Source organism: Rhinolophus hipposideros, assembly GCF_964194185.1.
Source record: "Rhinolophus hipposideros genome assembly, chromosome: 5".
Classification (NCBI taxonomy): domain Eukaryota; kingdom Metazoa; phylum Chordata; class Mammalia; order Chiroptera; family Rhinolophidae; genus Rhinolophus; species Rhinolophus hipposideros.
The window spans coordinates 9,392,915-9,416,550 of NC_138051.1; the positions used below are offsets into that span (position 1 = coordinate 9,392,915).

Sequence of the window (23,636 nt, forward strand, 5' to 3'; positions counted from 1 at the left end):
GATTCATTTGTTCAACAAACACAGAAGTCTTTTGTTGGTGTGAAGTGAGAAGAGAAAAATTAGATGTTATTCGAATAAACTGTAATAGTTACAAACAATAGAAAATCTAAAAGGTGAATCTTTGAATGCAAGAAAGAAGAGAGACAAAGATGAGTTAACAAGGTTTCCGTTTATAAAGGAATTTAGCCATAAATCCCATAAAGCTTGTTCTCAGTTTCTTTTGTTGTACTTTATAAAAATGCTTTATACATAGTATGAGGAATTTCTCAGTTCATAAAGTAAATTCATGAACACATATTGTTAAAATATTGTTTTACTGATTAGATTTCATTTAAATGATGCTAAAATTTGTTTTTTAAAGTTTTTCCAGATAGGAAACAGGAACACTAACTTAACACAGTTGTTTTTATAAAGTCATTTTTGGAGAGTAAGAAACCTATTTCTTTAGGAGTTTTATTTTGAAAAGGCATAACCTACAAAGGAAATCATAATGTATGTAAAACAAATATACTTTAAGCTGGGGCAAATTTAAAAGCTCTTTATCAAGATCCCAGTGATTTGAAAAGCCTGACAATATTGGCAATAATTTTATTGTTTAACCAATCAACAGACCTTCTCTCCAGGGCTATGAATTCTAAGGAAGTTCTTGAGTGCTAAAATGTGATCTCTGAGTAGTCTGCCTCAATGTGGTTTTCAGAGCTCTGACTCCAGCGGAAGAAAACGGATCCTTGTAAGGGATAGATAAAATGAGTCATGTTGCAATTTTAAAATAATGTTATAACAATGACTGGTCATTTGAAAACATATTGGCTGTCACTAAATGGGAAGAGAAAACAAACTCTTCTCTATCTTGTGTACAAAGGCAGTTAACCTAAATGATTTAGTTGAGTTGCAAATTTTTTTCCAACTCTAAACAATCATTAACTGAGAGATGTCATTGACTTCACAGCTGTCTAATTTCGTTTTAATGTTTTTGTTTCCCGCACACATATATCGACAAGTTTTACCATTAAACAAACTCTTGACTACATTCAGTTTTATTGCTGCTGTGACATTCATGTTAATTGAAGGATAAATTGTTCTTTATCAGATACAATATTTTCTCTCTTTTTTCTTTTTTTATTAAAGTTTACAAAGGTGACAATATTAGTAAAGTTACATAGGTTTCAAGTGTACAATATTTTCTTTTGTTAAGTATGACTTACATGTTTTCCATTTCTTCATTTCTTTTTTATATTAATCGACCACCTTTCTAATCAAATGAAAGTAAGCAGAATCCATCAATTATGGTAGTAATTCCTTTATTACTTACAATTAATGAGGTAAAGACTAATATTAAATATCATACACTAAATACCAAACATAGTAACACAGATGAACACATTTATTTTTTTTTTTAAATTTCCTTTGACTTCACAAAATTAAACCTTTTCTTGTTCTCAAAGAACTCCTTATGTATTTTGTATATTAACGTCTTATTGGAGGTATTGCTTGCAAATATCTTTCCCATCCAGTTGGTTGCCTATTTGTTTTGTTGATGGTTTCTTTTGCTGGGCAGAAGCTTTTTATTTTAATATAGTCCCATTATTTATTTATTTTTTTTTGGCTTTTATTTCCCTTGTTTTGGGGGTCAAATTCACAAAAGCCTCTGTGAGATCAAGGTCCATAAGTTTAATACCTATATTTTCTTCTTTGTATTTAATTGTTTCAGGCCTTATATTTAGGTCATTGATCCATTATGAGTTAATATTGGTGTATGGTGACAGCAGTCTAAAGTCCTTCTTTTGCACACAGCTTTCTAATTTTCCCAGCACCATTTATTGAAGAAGCTTTCTTTTATCCATTGTATGCTTTTGTCTCCTTTGCCGAAAGTTATCTGTCCATATTTATGTGGGTTTAGTTCTGGGTTTCCAATCTATTCCATTGGTCTGCGTGTCTGTTTTTCTGCCAATACCATGCCGTTTTGATTATCGTTGCTCTGTAGCACAAATTGAAGACTGAGAGTGTGATACCTCCAAACTTGTTTTTGTTGTTGTTGCTTTGGCTATTCAGGGTCATTTGTGATGCCATACAAATCTGATGATTTTTGTTCTATTTCTTTAAAAAAAATGGCATTAGGATTTTGATGGGGATTGCATTAAATCATTATACTAACTTTTACATGGCTTTAAATCAAAACAGAGGACTTTCAAAATAATAGAACCCCAATAGGTCATGTAATTCATCACTCCTTTTCCAGGATGAGATGCATAAAGTCCTTTTCCATCTTCGTTGGAAATGCTAGTGTCCATTCTCTCTCCAAAGACTAAAAACTTAGGAGTGCACCTATAGTATCCACTCCGAGGAAAAATGCTGATTAGTTTTTTATCTGCAATGAGTTTTGGATTCATGAGCCTTTCTTCATTTCCCAAATCATGTCTCTTGGTTTGAAGACAATATCTTCTTACTGGTTTCCTGCCAAGAATTTTTCACTTAACTGATCCCACCAGATCTTCTTTCCCACCAGGTATTGTTGTAAAATATAAAATGGATATATATCATATCCTTGATTAAAAACAGAAATATCCCCATTTCTGTTAGAAGCATTTCTTTCCTTTTTAGTATGACTCAAGATTCATTAATTTCAAGAAAAAGTAATTATGATTCCAACAATTGCATGTATTCTTTTGCTCAATGAAGTAATGACCGAGCTGCATAGCTCTTTATTGAATATTATGTCTGTTAGATTATAATGAGTGATACACTGCGTTAGACTGTGTGTAAACACAGTGTGACTCTTGACTCCAAAAGCACTTGACTATGTTGTTAGCTTCTACTAAAATGCATACAATCAGAGAACTGAGATTTCTGTGATTTTTAAAAGTCTTTTTTTTAATCAGTATATCATCAGTTTTAAGTTTGCCATGAATTTCTGTAGCTACTCTTCCTGTATGAATAAATACACCTTTGAAAAGTTTTTAATTGTTTTATTATTTTGTATACTTTGCAAGTGTGTTTTGTGAATTTCCTTCATTATTACCATGTTGAATATGAATTTAGTTCTCATTCAATTCTTTGACATCACTGATTTCTTTTCACCTTGGGAAATGAAAATCAGTAGGTTCACTGTAAAATCTTTTATCCCACTTACATGAGTACTGGTTAAAATAATCTGAGACTAATTGGACGATAGGGTTAATACCAAACAACCTATCATATCAAACAAGACACTCCATAAATTAGCACATACCTATTTTTCCTGTTTTATTCAAGTACATGTATTGTGTCCGCCATTGTAGTAAGAGCTGATGAGAACACTTCTGTTCTTCAAAAGCGAACCATTTGGTAGGAAAGACAGGTACTGCATGCTATAGCCACACCAAACCTTGTGGTACTGTTTCCCAGAAAATAAGACCTACCCAGACAATCAGCTCTAATGTGTCTTTTGGAGCAAAAATTAATATAAGACCCGGTCTTATTTTACTATAATATAACACTGCGTCTTATGTAATATAATATACTATAAGACCATGTCTTATATTAATTTTTGCTTCAAAAGACGCATTAGAGCTGATTGTCTGGCTAGGTCTTATTTTCTCGGAAACAGGGTAGTTCTAAAATATTGTCTGTAATATATTTATTTATCTCCACTTAACGCCATACCTTACTTCTCTTCTCTTCTTCCACCATGATCTACCCTTGTCTGTCTGTGGAATTTCTTCTCCTTTAAGGTCAATAAAGATGTCAGATATGTACCCTGTAAAGCCTACATTTCGTACCAACAGACAGAATTAATTATTCTTTCCTAGAAGATCCCATACTTTCTTTACCGTTTTCTATTGTATGCTTCAATTGTTTTATTCATATGAATGAATTTATAAATGAATTTATAAATTTCATTTTGTGGTTCCATCATCTGTAGTCTAATCCTGCTGCTTGTTGGCCTTTTAGTCACTCATAATGGAATATTTGCTTGTGGGTTACCAATGTTGTATTTTTGAATTCTTATTCATTGGGGTTTGATTTAGAGAAATTCTCTGCAGTCTAAGTTGAAAACATGTCTTTCAAGAACACCTCAATATTACATCTACTCAAGCACCCCTGTGATATTGCTAGCCAAGGATGATTTTTTTGGTTAATGCAGTATTTTTGTCATCTTTCTATGCTGGTGAGGAGTAATTTTTTTCCTAATATATCATATATCTGAGATTGCTGTTTTTACTGGTCTTGATCATATGTGGTGCCTCATTTCAAACTTCTCAGATTGAACGGGGCTCCTCATCTATGGGCCTAAAATCCAGCTCCCCAGTGTACAAAACAGCAAAACTGCTCTTCTCCTTAAACTCTTATTCAGTGGCTGATTTTAAGTTCTTTGTTTTCTGACCCCTGAGGAATAATTTTCTTTTGTGCTTGCAAGTCTAAGTATGCTTCTGAAAAAACATTTTTGTTGTATTTTAAGCTAGCATTTTTATACTAGGAAAGTGACATGTCATTGCTTCCTAATATATTTTACTTTGAGCTTTATGCATAAAATCATATTTTGAATTCTCAATTTAATCACTTCAAAAGCTATTTGCAAAATAGAATTAATATACTTTTACGTAAATTATATTTAAAATGTTGAACAATTAAATTTTCTCTTTATGTATATTTTAAGAATATTTTAAAATCCAAGATCTTTATATAATCACTCATAATGTGTCTTAAAATTATCGGCCAGTTTGGATAATTAATGCAGTTCTGGGTCAGTTAGACTAAAAAGATTTTAACTGGAACAATATTACAAAAAATTAAAACTAGAATATAAATGAGAAAAAGTTTTCTTGGCATGCTTGCTAGACAGACCAAAAAAAAAAAAATAATAATAATAACATGGAGGATAAAAAAGAAAAAAAATATATTATGAATTATTTTCTTGTTCAGACAGCAGGTGTCTCGTTTGGTTTTAAGAGCCTAGGGTTATTATAAAGATATTTCCTTAGTATTACTGTATGTTTCTTACAAAATGAATGTAAAAACATTAAATGTGATTGTCTCTGAAGTCAGAGAAGACATTTGAGTGTGTGTGTTTAATTTTAAGATACATTTTTCAAATGAAATCAGAAAGCACGTTTGTTTTGTAAAGTTGATCCAAAAGAGGATTAGTACAAAGTATTTCTGAGACATAAGCAGACATAGCTATACTTACTATACTCAAAATTATTTCTTATCTTTACTTATTATTTACCAATCAATATTATTTTCGTACCATCTAAAAACAGTTTTCACCTTTAATTCCAAGATGATGCAATTATTGAACAAAAATAAACTTTTCTTTATTTTTTTTAATTCATGAATCAAAATAAAAATTTGTCATGGGTCTTGTTGCATTTGATTGTTTATTTATATCAATTCTGTATATCATAACCATTTCTATTTTCTTTCTAAGTTTTCTTTACCTGTCATATGAGACATTGGAATAGATCGCCTATAAATTATTTTCTAATACAATGTTATATGAAAAATTATTACATGGGATATCACTCATATATGATATGTGATATGAGTGATGGATTTGTCAATACAGATAAAGTATTTTTAAAAATACATTGGAAAACTTTTGTAATAGTCTGTAGTTAAATATAAAGATATTGGAATTTTACAGTATAATTTGATCTATTGGGATTATTTAAATGAGAGTTAGATTGTAGCTTATTTTTTTACTACCTGGAAAATAGGTCTTGATAAACAAATTCACATTAATAACAAAGTCATGAGAATTTTTTTTTTTAACTTCAAGGTCAGGTTGCTTCAATAACCTTAAAAGTGCTTATTTAGAAAAACAATCAGTCCTAGAAGTATAGCAATTTGCATTTATGACACGCAGCCAATTACTCTCCTGGCAGTCAACAAAAAGCAGGATGGGACTACAGACAACAGAAACATAAAATGGAATTTATGAATAAGGATGCTTAAAACAATTGAAATAATACAATTAAACAGTGGGCAAATGTTCCTTCCATAGCACCCTAGAGATGTGAGACTGAGAGATACCTCAATAGTCCTCTTGTGGGCAGTCATCAATTTCAGCCCTGCTAACTGGGATCAGGAATTGACTACCTCTGGTGAAGGGAAATCATAGCCTATCAAAGTAAGCCATTCCATATTCAGAGAGGACTGGTAGAACATTTCTAAGTCAAAATATGTATTATTTTAAAAGCCTCTCACTGGTATTCATCATATTTCATAGATCTGTTAATATTTAGATTTAATCTGATTTTCTCTGTGATAGAGTTTCAACTCTTAGAAAACTCCATTTGCCCATTTTTGAGAGGACTTTTTTTTTTCTTTTCCATGTTAAATAGCCTCTGGGTTTTACTCTAGTCTGTCCCTGTTTCTATGTAAATGCACCATTCATTTTATGAAAAATGTTGCTTAGAATTAAATCTAATGCCCCTAGTATTTCCCCCTTGTTTGAAAAACAAAAGCAACCCTACTTCTTACCTCAATTCAATCTGGACGCTACCTCTAATGAGAACTCTAGATTTACATTACTCACTTAAGCAGCTCTTTACTTCATGTGTAAGTTTGGGATGCTTATTTTTAATCAAAATCCCTCACTCATTATCTAGGCTACTACTAAATGCACCTCCTTAATAACATTTTGGGACATTTGTTCTCAAACACAAGTTGTCAATGACGGTTTAGGTATGATTCCTTCATTCAGTATATTGTTTCCTTTTCATCTAGATTTTGCTCTTAGTGTTGTGAATGAGATTGTGTGTTCTCATATAGTAATAAGTGAAAATATCATATAAGATAAAAGAAGTAATAAAACAAATGTGATGGCTCTTCTAGAGACCTCCTTCTATGCAAGATTCTTTGTATGGAGTTGAGAATCCATTTTCAATTCAATTGACTGAATATTTATAGAACACTTTATAGTGCACACAATGTTGATGTAGGAGACTTTTCCAAATGTTACTGACATTCATATATTTAGTATTTAACTTGACTAGTAAACATCAAAAATTAAATTCATTTTTTCTCACATTATTTTTTCCTGGTGAAACTCTTCAGGATAATAGAGACCACCACTTCCATTCTCAATGTTCAAAATTCATCCTTTAACTGTCTGTAACAGATTTTTATGCAATGACAAAATGATAGGTGACTAATGATGTTTCAAGAAATATGAAAACCCAGGTAAGAAAAGTTTCTGCATACAGGAACTCAGGAGGAAAACCGCAGGAGGACATTTAAAATTTAATCTATTTTTTTAAAGAAAAAACAGAAAAGATGTTGAATAAGGGATGATAAATGCACAACTTATTAACTAAATTGCAGAGCTATTTGAAAAGTCTGAGAGAATGTAAGTAATTTCTGTGAAGACAGAGGCCATACCTCATCATTCATTGTATCCACAATGCTTAGTACACTATTTGACATTTAATAGACTCTCACTAAATATTTTTGATTTAATATATAAATATAGTATTGGTAAAAAAAAAAAAAATGGAAGGTGTGAAAAAAAAAAACTACCTTTTAAAATATCAGGAAGTTGGACCTGTAATTCCAAATGGTCTGTATAATTTTAAATTTGGCAATAATAATTAAAAAAAAAACAGATGTTTTATATATGCTATATGCACTTGACATATCCTTAAAATCTAAATAAAAACTTTATTATTGGCCAAAGTTCTTGTGCTATTGCTAAGTTTTGTTTGGTTATTGACCAAAGACATGGACAACATAAACAAAGTTTTTCATTTTCCCTAATTTTTTTTTGACAGATTCTTTTTTTTTTTTTTTTTTAGATCATTCACTTGCCGATATATACTTTTTTTGACTTCTAGGATGCCACATTTTTTATTTTTTTCCTACTTAGTGTTTTTTCTGTCTCTGGCTTTTATAGGGATTCTTATCTCCTCCTATATCTCTTAACCTTCCATTGCCCCAGTAGTCAGACCTAGTTTTCTTTTCTATCTACTCACACTCCTTCAATGATTTCATCAGTCTCATGGCTTTAAATTTAAAAATCTATCTATATGCCAGTGGTGAGCAAGATTATATCTCCTGCCCTGGCCTTTCCTGAATTCTAGACTAGTATATCCCACTTGATGTCTCCTTTTCGATCATTCAAATTGTTTAAAAATAACTTACTGATCTTGTCCCCAAAATGTAGTCCTCCCATAGCTTTTCACCACTCTTGATGGAAACTCCATTCTTTCAGTTTTTAGGCAAAAACACAAAAGCAAACAAAAAAACAACCTTGTAGTCATTCTTGATTCTTCTTTTTCTCTGACATTGCTTCTCCAATCAACCAGGAAATCCTCTTCTATCTATTCTCAAAATTCTCCCCCAAATTGATTTGAGTTTAATAATTTGACTTTCCAAATATAAGAGTGATGAATGGAACACATAGTAGAAAGTAGTAAAAGGGCCAAAAAGAACAAGTGTGTTTAACCGTAACATGGCATTATTCAAAGTTAAGAACTCTTTTTGTTTTTAGGCAAGGCTTACGCTCCAGAATTCTATTATGACACCTACAATCCCGTGTGGCAAAACAGACACCGCGTTTATTCCTATAGTCTACAGTGGACACAAATGAATCCTGACGCAGTGGATCGCATTGTTGCATACCGCTTGGGTATTAGGCAGGTGAGAAATTTCATCATGTCTTCTTCTTTGTGGTCCTCCATGAAGACCGTGTTGCTATGATTTCTTACGATAAATGTTAAATTATTTTGCATGAGTTAACAGAATATATTTTCCTATGTCAAAGATAATATTACTCTACACAAAACTGTTCCTAATTATTTATAAATCTTTGCAGTTTACATATGTGTATTCCACTATGACAGCAGACATAGAAAAGTAACATGTTTGGAGCCTTCTAAATTCTTCAGCACTAGATATGTGATAGAAATTCAATGGTGTAATTGGTATGAAAGAAACTATTAAAGGGGTGCTCATACTTACCTGTACTTCATAATTCTTTGTCTTGTTTCCTAACAAAGTAGAAGACTTACATTTTTTTTTTTACTCTAAGGGGTTCAAAGTATACCAGGGGTGCCAAAAAATGTATACACATTTTAAGAGATGTTAACACTTTGGTCAACGTTGCTCAAGCAGTAGTTTGCTGGATGCTTATGGTAACCACTTTGGGCACCTCTTGTGATTGCAGAAGTCAAACGTAACTTGTAGTCTTCTTTTGTTATTGGCATATATTGAGTATTACAATTTTAACACAATTTTCATTTCTTAAAATGTGTATGCATTTTGGGCATCCTCTATATGTATGATGTTTTAAAAGTTAATTTAATATGTATGAAGAATAGAAATATTTTAGTAAAATGAGAAAAAAACAAGTCTGATGGTTGCCTAAGGTAGCTAAAGATTATAGGTTATGTGAAAATATTGTATCTGTCTTAAATGTTTAATTTATATCTATTAAACTTAGTTATCCTTTCATGGTATAAATAATATTTTTGAAATTTAAATGTAGATCTTTACATTGTTTTCTGTTACATAGTGTATTATTTGGTATTACTGTTTTAGCACAGCAACACATTTTTGAAGATTTACTTGATTACCACATAATCTATTAGCTCTCCCTCACAACTTTGTATTATCCACAGATATTTAAAGTGTGTTTTCTACTCCCTTAACTAAATCACAGAATAGCATTTTGAGTTTGGACAGGACACAAGACAAATTTTGTTCAGAGAAAAACTGATCAACCATCAGCAATCCACTCAGCTGTACTATCATAAAACCAATGTTTCTCTATCTTGTTCACAAAGTCATAATAAAAGACACTATAAGATACTTCATTCAAATTAAGATACATTTTGTGTTGAATATTTTTATCCTACATGTCTAATAATCTAAAAATTTTTTTTTCCTAGTGAATGCATCCTAACATTTGATAATCACTGCTTTCTTATCTAAGTATTCACAGGTCACTGACTTAGCCAACAGCAGTGCATCATTCAGAATAGTTTCTCTGTCATTTATTTTAGTTCCTAAGAAAATCTGAGTAAATTCCAAATCCATATCAAAATTGTTTTAATTTGATGATAATTTTCTTTGATAGAGAAGATATAGACAAGAAACATTAGCAGGCTTTTCTTCCTCTGTTGACTGGGCGTATCCTTTTCTTTTATTAAAACATCTAATATTTTTAGGTCTTTCATATTTGTAACATCTTAAACATTCTTTTTGTTTGTTTTAATTTTATTGGGGAATACTGGGGAACAGTGTGTTTCTCCAGGGCTCATCAGCTCCAAGTAGTTGTCCTTCAATCTAGTTGTGGAGGGCACAGATCAGCTCCAAGTCCAGTTGCCATTTTCAATCTTTAGTTGCAGGGGGCACAGCCCACCATCCCATGAGGGAATTGAACCAGCAACCTTGTTGTTGAGAGCTCTAACCAACTGAGCCATCGGGCCACCCCAAAGCATTCTTGACTTTGGACACTTCACACTCATTTTCCAGGTCCTTACCACATGATTTGGTCATTCATATTCATTTTTTATTATCTGTGTTATGAACAAACTAGAAACATAATACCAAATTGTCCTTTGTAAACTTAAATTATTTTAAGCCCCTTTTTCTTTTTTCTGGTTATAGGTTTATTTGCAATGATAGACACATAATTTTATCTTTTGTTTCTCACTTTCGTCCTCATTTATCTTTTCTTAGAATATGTGGGTAACTGGCATTGCTCCCTGTGTGCTGGACAGCCGCCTGTTCTAAGTCTGCAGAATTTACCCAAATCTGCTCATCATTCCATCCTTTAACATCCCTTTTCTCCCCAATGTATCCATTGCGCATGCAAGTCACCTTCTCTATAAGTCAAAAGTAACAGAAAAGCAGTTACCATTTTGGTCTTCCTCATCACATAGACTGATTTTAGCAGAATGAGACTTCCTCCTAAAAGAGATCCAACTAAAGCCCTTCCTTCTTGTCCATCTCTTGTGCTCATTATTAATAAACTACCTTCTGTAATAATTTTGCTAGGATTGCTATGTTATTTTCCAATGCCCTTTCTCTTCTTTGATTTTCCTTTCCTAATAGAGTATCTCCTCTAACTTCTGATCTTTATGTTTCTGATCATAATATTAGTATATAACGCTCTGATATGCAGTGACGCCCAATTTCCAGTCACTGTGTTGTCTCTTGAGAACAATTAGGTAGACAATAGCCCCCTACTCTGCTTCTTTAGAATAAATTATATACATATATAAGTATGTGTGTGAGTGTATGTGTAAATTCCCCCCTTATTATATTCTGCTAACATATTGAATGCCAGATGCATCTGGCTTCCAATTCTAGCCAATCTAGCCTTATCATTTTATAGCTATATAATATTGAACAGATTTCTAAACATAACTAAGCCCAGTTTCCTATCTGGTAAATTGAAGATAATGATACCAACCAGGCATTTGGAGTATGACGTGGAATTCATCCCCTACTTATCCCACAGGTCAGGTTCCCTTGTGAATGTCACTCCTTCCACAAACATCTGTGGCAATTCTTATGCTCACCTGCCAGGGTTGCATAAGGATTAAAGAGTGCATTTTAAGAACTCAACATTTCTACTATATTTATTTTAGTTCAGTTTAGCACACTGTATATACTCAGCCTAAGTGTTATTCCAAGCCATAATTTTTCAAAAATTAGTTTCTAGATGTATTTTTCACTATGTCATATTTTTATTTCAAACCAATTGTCCTCCATAATATCCATTTTACTGATTCACATTTTTCTTTTCCACTTTGAGTCTTCATTTAAAGCCTTCTTGATCAGAGCAAAAGAAGTATGCTGCTAATACTTGTTCTTCCCAAGTTTGTGAGATCCATGGTATCCACCAGAGGAAAACATATTTCTGGTGTTATAAACTATGATCCTTTCTCTTACATACTTTGTGAAGCTGACTCTTTTACTTCATATAGCATTCTTTTCTGTGATTCTTTGTTCTTAGGGTTTTCTTTTATGTCTAGAAATAAGTATTATTTCTTTCTTTCTATGGTGCTTTTTTATAATGCTCTATTTTAATTGGTAATGTTGCTCAGATACCATATCTTGCCATAGAGAGAAACTTTGATATATCTTTTGGGGACGACTCAATGAAGTGTAATGACCTTGTGCTTTCTGCCCATGTGACCAGGAAGGTGTTCTTTGTAGACACAGTGTAAGAAAAGAAAGAGCATGTATATTTCCCCACTACGATATTCTTTACACTTAACCCTTACAAGAAAATCTTTACATGGCCTCAATACACAGCTCTTCTTTAAAAGATCCCCTTATACACAGAAATTTAGGATGATAAGGAAAAACATTATAGACCATGAAATTGACATAGTTCTTTAAGAATATTCCCTATTTAATAAGAAACAAAAGTATTAATATAAAATAAGTTTATTTTTATATTATCTTAGCAAATGTAGATTCCTTCTTTCTCAGATACATATATTTAGGTATCAACATTGTTTTAAGACATAATCTGATACCAGCACTTTAAGAAAATCACTTTTGAAATCTGATCTGATGATCATTGTAGTAAAGATTATATGTTACATGCGTATTGCCTTTTACATCTTTCAAACTATCTCGGAATCTTGAGTCAATGAGCTTTTGAATGTAATCAGCATAAGGTAGATGATATTTAAATAATGTTAGGAATAAAAAACAAATTTGATCTTTTAAGACTAATGGCAAATTCACTTCTAAAGTGTCCTACTTTGTTTTTAATCCAGAAGCTGTAAGAAACTTTGTTAGCTATTCTTAAATTAAGAAAGATTATAAAATCACTGATGTGTTATTAAATCCACAGCTGGATGGGGATAGTAAACTGAACCTAATGTACCGCCAGCTTTCTGGTAAAGTTAGATGACTCCTGGTTAAACTGTATGGTCTGTATTTAAATCTGATGAAAAAAATTGTCTCATAATTTGAGAAAACTTTTCTTAAAAGTTGCTGCTGTGTATCTAGAAAAAAAGCATTGGAATTCTGGAATCATTGCTTTAAGAAACTTAAAACAGAACAAATGTATCATGTCAAGTTAATAAATTAATATGTGGAAAAAAGTTTTCCAAAATCATAATGTCCTTAAGTTATACTTTTTTAGGCTCAGCTAAGCAATTGTTTAATTTCCTTAGACAGCTACTAGCCTCCCAATCATTTGCTTCATTTGTTGCTTAATAGGAAAGAGAAAAAGGTTATTTCAATGTCTGCTTTCCTTGGTATCTAATGACTTGAGAAACAAGCAAAACTGTTTCTAAGTTATCTGAATATACCAAACAACATAAACATCTTTGACTCCATTTAAAACATACACAACTGTAATTTTTAGTAATAAAGTATTTTAGAGTTTTATACAGTTATTGTTTATAATCTGCCTTAGAGATACACAATGCATGTGACTTTTGACTGTCCCTTTGGAAAGTAGGATATTTTATTAAATAAAATGCTTTATTTCCCCCGTTCCTGTCTTTTTAAGTCCTGATATATTGAAATTCTTAGAATTATTGTATTCATTTGTTTACCCAGTCAGTAAAACTTTGAGTAAATTTATCACATAGTAATTACCAGAATTTAAAAAAAGAACATTGTCCTCATTTTCTTATTGAAATAGGAATATGTACCAAGTGCCATAGAAATAGGTATGAGAGCGATTACTATTGCAAAATAGTGGGGTTAAGTAACATGATCACTAAGGTGGAGACTGGTTTATTTGTTAGTTTTTATAGGTTTATATTCAAATTCTCTTCATAAATAATTATCATTAATAATTACTAATCAAGAAATTACTCCTCAATTATACTTTTTGGTATAATTGATTATTGGATGAATTTATTATAAATTTTGTTTTGTGACTAGAATTAGTGAACTACAGTTTATTTAAACAATTTAATTATTTAAAACAATTTAATTATTTTATTAAATTGTTCATCACTTGTTGTTTATTAAAAGCCTAATATTATAATATATCGTATTAATTAAAATATATATTTTTAATACACAAATGACAATATACATGATTATTGTGGTTATTAATACTGCTAAGTACCTAATTTAAGGTGTTCATAGAGGAAGCAAAAAAATTGAAGAGCATGTAGTATAATTGATTGGTCATGTGGTATGACTTTTTATTCCTTAGCAACTTGCATGAAGATGTACTAGTTTCTATGCCACGGTCTACAGATGCTGAAGAAAAGTTGTAGGGTAAGATAGAAGTGGAATTAAAGTACATGATTGATTTAAGCCAGTTAGATTTTCTTGAGAAAAATATTTAGACGTTCCATTCGACATAGGGCATTTAATGCCAGTCTAGGTGCATCAGTGGAGAATTAATAGATAATCTGGATTCAGTCTTAAATCATGAACAAAATGACATTTTCTATAGATTAATCTGTTCATATTATACATAGTATATTGAATGATATTACAATAGAGGCAGAGACCACAGTTAAGCATGTTTGCAATAAAATTTAAATTAGACGAGTAAAGTTGGAGAGGAAAAAATATTGAATTAAGAAATTGTTAAAATAGGTAGAGCTTGACTATTGATTTAATTTTGAGAAACAATTTTAAAAAGTACAGTGACCTTATATTCTCTGCCATTTACTTTAATTTCTCTAGTGAATGTTCTGGAAATCATCAAATATATAGATGAAGAAACGAGCAAGGGATACAGAGAAATGTAGAGAAACCATTTTGTAAATGGTCTCTTTGGCTCTGGAAAAGAAATAAGCCAGAATCCAGTTGGTATAAAATGAAGTTATCTTCATCTTCCAAATGAAAGACAATAAATGTCCTCTTCATTCCTATAAATACTAATTTCACAATGTATCTATCTGGAGATATAAATATAATAAATTTGAAAGACCTGGACAAGCAATGTACCTTTGGTGGAGACGATTTTGTGAAATAAGGGTATTTTGTCTTGGAAAATTCCAAGTACTTTCTGAGGATTTTTTCTGAGTCTGTGTCTCTTTTAACACATTTTATTTTTTGTTATAATACTGCATAGAAAAATTAATTAGAATTTCTCTTTTTCTTGACCCTGAATGTGGTAGAAAAATGAACAACCTCAAAGAGACTTTTGGAGCGCAAGTATTAAATTATTGACAGAAATAAAATATTGAATCAAAGTTATCAAGTATGCTCATGTTTTCAAAATAAGCTTGTTAAATTTGAGTAATAGGAACATAAAACAAGTAAAGGTACCGTAGTTAGTAACATGCTATTGGAATTTAAGTGGACACTTCCCATTAAATATTTAAATTATAGGTTAGAAGCATTAGATGTGAGAACTGTATCTGACAAAAATGTAGAGACATAAATTTACTATATGAAGACAGTAATGATAGAACTTGCAATGAAAACGAAAGAACTGATAGGTAGAAAAATCTTCCAATTTCAGGAAAAATAAGAGAAAAGTGTATGAATGTGTATGTATGTGTGAGGGGGTGTTATTTCTACTTTTAAACAAAATTTGAAAAGGTTATAAAGCCCTAAATTTTTAAAATACTAGATACTGACAAATCAGTGTTGCATTTTTATTTAAGTAATTAAGAGGGGAATAGGAAAAAAAGAAAGAGACATTGTAAATAGGTTTAACATTATTCAAAGTCAACAAATTATAGATCTAATTAAATTGACCAGAGCCTATCCTATAGTCCACTTGAATCAGTATTTTATTAAGAGAAGACTGATATATTTCCTTAATTGTAAGGACACTTCTTAAATGCCTAAATTGTGTCTTTTATAGTCTATAAATATACGGTTACAGTATTATGGAATCCAAGACATTGATCCAAATCAAATAAATTATCCAACAGACCTGTGTGTATGTGTGTGTGTGTGTGCGCGCGTTCAGTGTCTTAAATGACTAGGAATGTGAAGTTAAATGGTAAACAGTCATTCATTCAAACATTTTTGAGGAAAAGAAAGGATCAAAACTGAAATGGAGTATAGATTAATTGTATTTTTTTTCATGCTTCAATACTAGCAAGTTGTTTGAATACAGATTTATATATGTGTTTATAGTCTATTTGTACTTTATGTATTGCATATATTAATAATCTAAACACACTGCTCCCTTGTGTTATAGCAGTAGTTTTGAAATTTGAGCATGTGTCAAAATCATCTGTACGGATTTTTAAAACAGTTGGACCAAACTCCCAAGAGTTTGTATTTCTAACAACTTCCTGTGTGATACAACTTCCTGATACAGCTGGTTTGGGGCAACACTTTGAGAACCAATGTTTTATGTTTTCATGCTAGAATGAAGAGACTAAGATCAGATTCCATTTTCATCTTTTGTCTTTCCCTTATACTAACTTCCTTAGATGTTCTCACCATGGAAACAGTACTGTAAATACTGTTTCAAGCACAGTGCTTGGCATATGATGCTCAACACCATTTGTGGAATGTTAATTTGAAATTTATGTTTTATAATGGCTGAATATTAAGTTCAAACAAGAGAATCATTCTTTTGTTATGCTTGGATTTATACATTTCCAAGACCATTGATCGTTAAAATATTGTTCTGAGTTCACTCTTGATTTTCAAGATTTATCTAATAGACAGAAAAAACCCAACTGCAAATATTTTCTTTATTTCTTCTGAGCAAGATATACACAGTTCCTTAGGCTTACATTTGTATAGATGTCTGAGCATTTTTTACATGAGACCTATTAATGAGATATTAAAAGGTACTTAATTGTGGTATGTGTGAACTAAAAAAATTGCATTTGGTAGTTTCCTGATGACTACTTCAGGGCTTTACAAAGGAGTGCGACTACCTCAAAACACTGTTACACTCCTAAGTGATCATTTCCTCAAGTTCCAAGAATGAATGATTTTCAGTTATCTTAAATTAATAACCATTTCTATTGCTTTTATTTCATTTTTAATTATAAATTACTATTTGTTTAGCTTTATCATTTTCAGTTATATTTCAGGTTTCTTAAGTTGTGTTAAATGTGGAGTCCTACAAATTTTCACACTATTTTTATACCAAAAAACCTGATTACTTTTCAGCAGTCAAAATAAAATATTTTGACTAAAATGGCTAGAACAATATTTACCTTTGAATAATAAATCTTGAACATGACTAATTTCAAAAAAAATACATAAAAACTACTGCTGTACAAGTACCTCATGAAGGATTGCTAAGTTTTTCAAGTTCCTGTTTTAAAAAGTTCAAACAAGAAAGGCAAAATATCATAAAATGTTTAAGTTGCTTTAGTTTATTTCAAGTTAGGGAAACCATTTCTGAAAAGATGGAATAGCCATTACCTATTCCTAATAGCTGTGCATGAAGTATATATACTATAGTCTGGTAATGTTCTATGTTCTTTACGTGTATTACCATATTTAATTACTCCCTTTTAAAATTTTTGATTACAGTTGACATTCAATATTGCGTTATGTTAATCTCAAATGTACATCATAGTGATTGGACATCTAAACAATTTAAGAACTGATGCCCTGACTGGTTAGTACCCACCTGGCATTATGTATAGTTATTACCATAATAGTTATGATATTCTCTGTGCTTTAATTTACATCCTCATTACTATTTTGTAACTACCAATTTGTACTTTTTAATCCCTTCAACTTTTTCACCCATTCCACCAAACTCACTCCTATCTGGAAACCATCAAAATGTTCTCTGTATCTATGAGTTTCAGTTTTCTTTTTTTATTTTGTTCTTTAGATTCTACATATAAACAAAATCACATTGCATCTGTATTTCTCTGTCTGAATACTCCACTCAGCACAATACCCTCCAGGTCTATTCACGCCAGTTCAGATGCCAAGGACCCATTCCTTTCCATGGCCAAACAATATTACACTGTATACATGTACCATCTCCTCTTTATCCATTCATCCATTGATGAACACACAGGCTGCCTCCACATCTTAGCCATTGTAAACAATACTGCAATGAACATATGGATGCAAACATCCCTTCAAACCCATAGCTTGAGTTTCTTTGGATAATTACCAAGAAGTTGGATTACTGGGTCCCTCTTTGTCTTGTGTTATAGCCTTTGTTTTAAAGTCTATTTTGTTGATATAAGTATTGCAACTCCATTGCATTGTTTTATTTTGTTTTGTGTTTGCATTCCATTTTCATGAAAAATCTTTTTCTATTCCTTTTCTTTCAGTATGTGTCTATCTTTAGATCTCAAGTGAGTGTCTTGTAGGCAGCATATGTAAGGGTCTTGTTTTCTTATCAATTCAGTCACCCTATCTTTTCATTAGAATATTTAATCCGTTTACCTTTAAAGTAACTGCTGATAGACATGTAGTTATTGATATCATATTATTCATATTTTGTCTTTTGCTTTTTGGTGTTAGGTTTTTCTATTTTTTGTGGTTTGGTTGTGGTGAACTTCTCTAGCTTTTTCTTGTCCAGGAAGCTCTTTATCTGTCCTTCAATTCTAAATGCTAGCTTTTCTGGGTAGAGTAAACTTGGCTGTAAGTGCTTGTTTTTCATCACTTTGAATATTTCATGCCAATCTCTTCTGGCCTGTAATGTTTCTGTTGAGAAATTGGCTGACATTTTTATGGGGCTTCCTCATAGGTAACTAACTGCTTTTCTCTTGCTGTTTTTAGAATTCTCTCTTTGTGTTAACCTTTGGCATTTTAATGATGATGTGTCTTGATGTGGGCTTGTTTAGGCTGATCTTGTTTGGGCCTCTCTGCACTTCCTTAGCATGTATGTCTCATTCCTTCACAGGTTAAGGAAGTTTTCCATCATTGTTTCCTCAAATAGGTTTGCAATTCCTTGCTCTCTCTCTTCTCCTTCTCGTGTCCCTATGATGAGAATTTTGTTATGCTTGCTGTTTTCCCAGAGGTCCATTGAACTCTCCTCATGTTTTTGGATTTTTTTTTCTTTTATCTGTTCTGATTGGGTGTTTTCTACTACCTTGTCTTCTGAATCACTTATTTGATCCTTTGTTTCATCTAATCTACTGTTTTTTTTGTGTTTTGTTTTGTTTTGTGTGTGTGTGTGTGTGTGTGTGTGTGTGTTTATTTATTTATTTTTTATTGGTGAATATTGAGGAACAGTGATTTTTTTCCCAGGACCCTTCAACTCCAAGTCCAGTTGCCATTTTCAATCATAGTTGCAGGTGGCTCAGCCCACCATCACATGCAGGAATCAAACCAACAACCCTGTTGTTAACAGCTTGTGCTCTAGCCAGCTGAGCCATCTGGCTGCCCTCATATAATCTACTATTGATTCTTTCTAATGAATTCTTCATTTCAGTTATTGTAGTCTTCATTTCTGACTGGTTCTGTTTTGTGTTTTCTCTCTCCATTTTTATGTTTCCTATCTCTTGATTGAAGTTCTCACTGAGATCACCAGGCATCCTGATAAGCAGTATTTTGAACTCTGCATCTGGTAGATTGCTTGTCTCCAATTTGGCTAGTTCTTTTTGGGGGGATTTTTGTTTTTTTCTTTCATTTGGAACACGTTCTTTGTCTCCCCATGTTGGCTGCCTCCCTGTGTCTTTTTCAATATTTTACGCAGAGCTTCTATGTCTCTCAGTCTTAGTGGGGTTTCTTTTTGTAGTAGGTGTTCTGTGTGGCCCAGTGTCAGAGTCTCCCTGGTCACCTGAAGTGGGTGGTTCAGGTGTGTCCCTTGTGTGGGTGGGTATGCCCTCCTGTGAGTAGTTGAGCCTTGCCTGCTGATTGCATGTCAATGGCAGGGATGGACCCTTGGTCTGATTGGTTGTGAAGACTGTGAAGAAACTACTGTGCAGGGGCTGACTTCACAGAACAGGATTTGCTTTAGCAGAGTTCTGGGGACTGCCCAGTCTGCCCTGTGGATATGTCTGCTAATGAATCCAGGTGCTGCTTCAGTTCTAGCTGAAGCCTATCAGGAGGCCAGCCCCAGGCCTTCTGGTAGGGACCCTGCACCACAGGCCAAGTTCAGTTGCAAATTATGTCCTGCCTGGAGCAACCTGGCATGAGCCACAAATCAACCCTCAACTAGCTGCTACCTTGACTAGGGTTGGAGGTATCTCAAGAGGCCAAGCCACAAACTGAGGCCAGCTGCCACTACTGCCTAGCTTGTATCTGTTCAGCAAAAAGTACAGGACATGCCAAATGAATATATTGCCTGTTTCAGTTTTATGAATCTTTGAGAGAGATTTTTAGGAAAGCCACAGTGTGAGCCAAGACAGGCCATTTGTATGGAAAAGCCACTGGAAGTGGCTTGGGTATGCCCACAAGTTGAGTGATGCAAAGTCTCAGGGGATCACCAGGGTAGGGCAGATGAATGGTGTTAGCCAGGTTGATGAATACTCAGGTATGGTGGGCACCTGTGTATGCACACCGAGATTGGAAAAGGCTCAACAAAGAATAATGGCTTCTGCTAGTTCCTCCATCCAGGAGAAAGCTGGACGTCCAGGCCTCTCCCTGCAGCCAGACAGCTCAGTTTCTCCCTATATCCTTTGCATCTTTTGAGCTGCCATCCCAATTCTGGAGCTCAGAGTGTATGAGTCTGTCAGTGAGTAAGTTTGTATGCGGCTCCTTTAAGAAGAACGCCTGGGACTGCAGGAGCCCTCCTTCTCACTCAACCACAATCTCACTGTTTTTTAAAGCCAGATGTTGTGGGGACTTCCATTGGCACTGAAACCCTGGGATGGGAAGTCTCGTTTGGGGCTGGGCCTCCTCACTTTTCTGGGGGACCTCTGCAGCTGAGATATCCCTCCCAATTTTTAATGGTCACATGCGAGTGTGGCAGGAGCCTGTTCCACATCTCTGCTTCTCCTATCAGTTAAAAGGTAGCTTCTTCTGTATGTACTTAGTTGTAGGACTTTGATTCAGCTAGACTTCAAGCAATTTTTAATGATTGTTGTTCTGTAGTTTAGTTGCAATTTTGATGTGGTCATCAGAGGAGGCAAACACAGTGTTTACATACTTCACTGTTTTCACTGGAAATTTCTACATGCCATTATTTGAAATTAAGAAAAGTTTTATAAATTCTATCTATGTAACATAACTTTCTAAATTTTTCAACAGTTTTTCTATATCTTTGTGTATATTTTCAGTGCCCATTATATCAGAAATTTACATTTACTTCAGTTATTTTTATGACCACCAACTAAATATAACTGTTGTCCCTGGCTAATGAGATATTGTTTCATTTGGTTATAATTATCTAATCTTCAAAGAATTCAGCAAATGAGATTTTTTTTCTTTCTGTCATCGTGAATTGGACTTCATACTTATGAGTGTATCATTTTTATGTACTTGCTGATCAGTCATATTGTTGTGATTGATCTAACAATAAAGTAAGCATAGTTTAGTTTATATTAGTACAATTTTGTATATATAGGTAATCACTTGATACATTTTAATGTTTCATAAATATTATACAATACTATTTTAATTTACTTATATTTTCATCTTTTTTTCAATTTGTGTGTGGTTTAGTGGCATATTCATATTAATGCAAACTGTTTGATATCAGCAATTATGTATGAGATAGTCTGCATGCAACCTCAAAAGAATATAAATAAAAGTGTAAAATAGAGTCTGGAAACATAATGAATATATTTGGCAAGTGAAAAAAAAAAGTAAACATGCTTTCAATTGTAAAGATTAGTACTTAGTATTTTGACATGGATTACAAGGGGTCCCACCAGCTCTAAAGTACCTTTCCCAGTTTTGACCTTGGGCCACTGGAAATTGCTTTGAATATCTGAAATATTTTCTCTCATTATTAGTCTTCTTGTATAAAGTGAGTCCTACAGACAAGGTATAATTTGGACTTTTCATCTAATTTAAAGACTTAGCAATTTATCTTGTAATGACTTAGTAGCTGATGGTCTTGTAAGAATGAAATGAGTTGAAGGATCATCACCTAAGTGGAGAGAAGAATCTTCCTAGAAATGAAAAATTTGCTTGATTCTCTGTTTTGCATAGGGCTGTCCCTGCAAGTTCCATTACTGTTGTTATATTAGAGCTGCAACTTCTACATGCCTTCTCATAGTAACAGAGATTCATATTTATTTCCTGTGGTCTTACATAGACTACCCAGGTACTACTACTTCAGAGACTAGAATGTAGATTTCCAAAGGTTCAAGTCTTTTCTTTTAAGTCTTTTAATGTCTTTTCTAATAAGAAAAGACATTGAGACCCTGAAATTGGATGTATTGAAGGATAATTCACTTGAGTCCAGAGTTTCTAGTCCAGTTTCCGCTCCTGAGTTTAAGGAATTTTTAAGAACAATATATACTATTCATTATTTATAAACCCAATTCTTTAAAAAAAAATGCTTATGCTAACACTGAAGCATGTCAGACTGTATATTAGAGACATCAAACATTTTTGATGAAAATAAATGTCTCAGTTATGAATTTTATCAAATATTCCCAGTATGTTTGAACACTCAAGAATGCTTTTATTTAGGGTTGCTCATCTGAGAATGGTATTAGGCTCAGAAAGTACTCAATCTGCCACACTGACCCTCTGGCTGTCCATATATTCTTGTATGGATTAGACCTACTTTTTTAAATTAGCACTTTTATTATTAATGCAAGTATCAATAATAATAACAATGCTGTGATTTATTAATAATATTAAATGTTTGCACAGATTTGAAATATTTCAAAGAAATTTTACAATTTTTTATAAATTTTGTCTTTTCTAACAAATGTATATTTTGAAGCCATCCTTGTTTATAAAGTGATACTAATTGACTTAACAGTGTTTAAATTTTTCTTCTTTTTCAGTTAATATAAAATTATTTTATAATGGCATCTAGAGTTGACAGTTCTATTAAATGAACACCAAAAAAACAAACAAACAAACAAAAAAAAAAACAGGAGACAAGCAGTCACTATAAACAAAGATATTTAATATAATTTCAACTTCAAAAAACTGTTGCTTGGAAACCCGATCATAATAGGCAAGTAATGCTTAGTTAATGAGCAAAGCCACAACTCAAGATAAATAGGACCTTTTGTAGTGGAGTGAGAAAAGCATTTCTAATATGCCATATAATACAAATAACATAACAGGTACATATATTAGACTAACAATAAGTTTAACTAGGTTTTTTTCTTTGTTTTTATTAGTTTCAGGTGTACAAAACAATATAATAGATAGACATTTACACCCCTCACAAAGTGATAACCCCCTCGCCCAATCTACTACCTCTCTTACGTCATATACAGCTGCTACAATTCCATTGACCATTCCCTATGCTGTACTCCCTATCCTGTGTATATGTGTATTTGACTTTCAATATTATTCAGCTTCAGGTGTACAGTGCAGTGATCAGGCATCTATACCGTCCATGAAGTGGTCTCCCTAATAAGGCAAGTGCCCCTTGACACCCTTTGTGGAAAAGAAATGTGCTGCCTGGCTGATTCGGTGTCTCTATAATAGTGGTGAGGAAGAGAAATACTTTCCTTGACTAGAAACAGAATAAAGTTCCCTTAGGTTAAGTATAGAATTGGACATTTGAGTTAAGATTAGAAAATAAAACTTTAAAGTATCAAAATAAAATGTATTGTTTTGGGGTAATAAAAAGTCAAGGCATACAGCCAACAATCAATTTTATCTGTAATAGCGCCACTAAGCTAACTCTGTCCTAATACTAAAATTAAAATAATATATTTCATGCCTTAAAAACACCATAA

At 32.6% G+C, this 23,636-nt stretch overlaps 1 protein-coding gene across 1 annotated transcript in view; it reads left to right on the forward strand.

Annotated features, from left to right (window-relative positions):
* Nucleotides 1-23,636, forward strand: part of MDGA2 (MAM domain containing glycosylphosphatidylinositol anchor 2) — an 811,488-nt gene that overhangs the window by 719,371 nt on the left and 68,481 nt on the right. Inside the window, exon 10 of the mRNA XM_081048257.1 lies at nucleotides 8,471-8,619. Within this exon, the coding sequence (XP_080904383.1) occupies nucleotides 8,471-8,619 (149 nt within the window). The remainder of the gene's footprint in view (nucleotides 1-8,470; nucleotides 8,620-23,636) is intronic.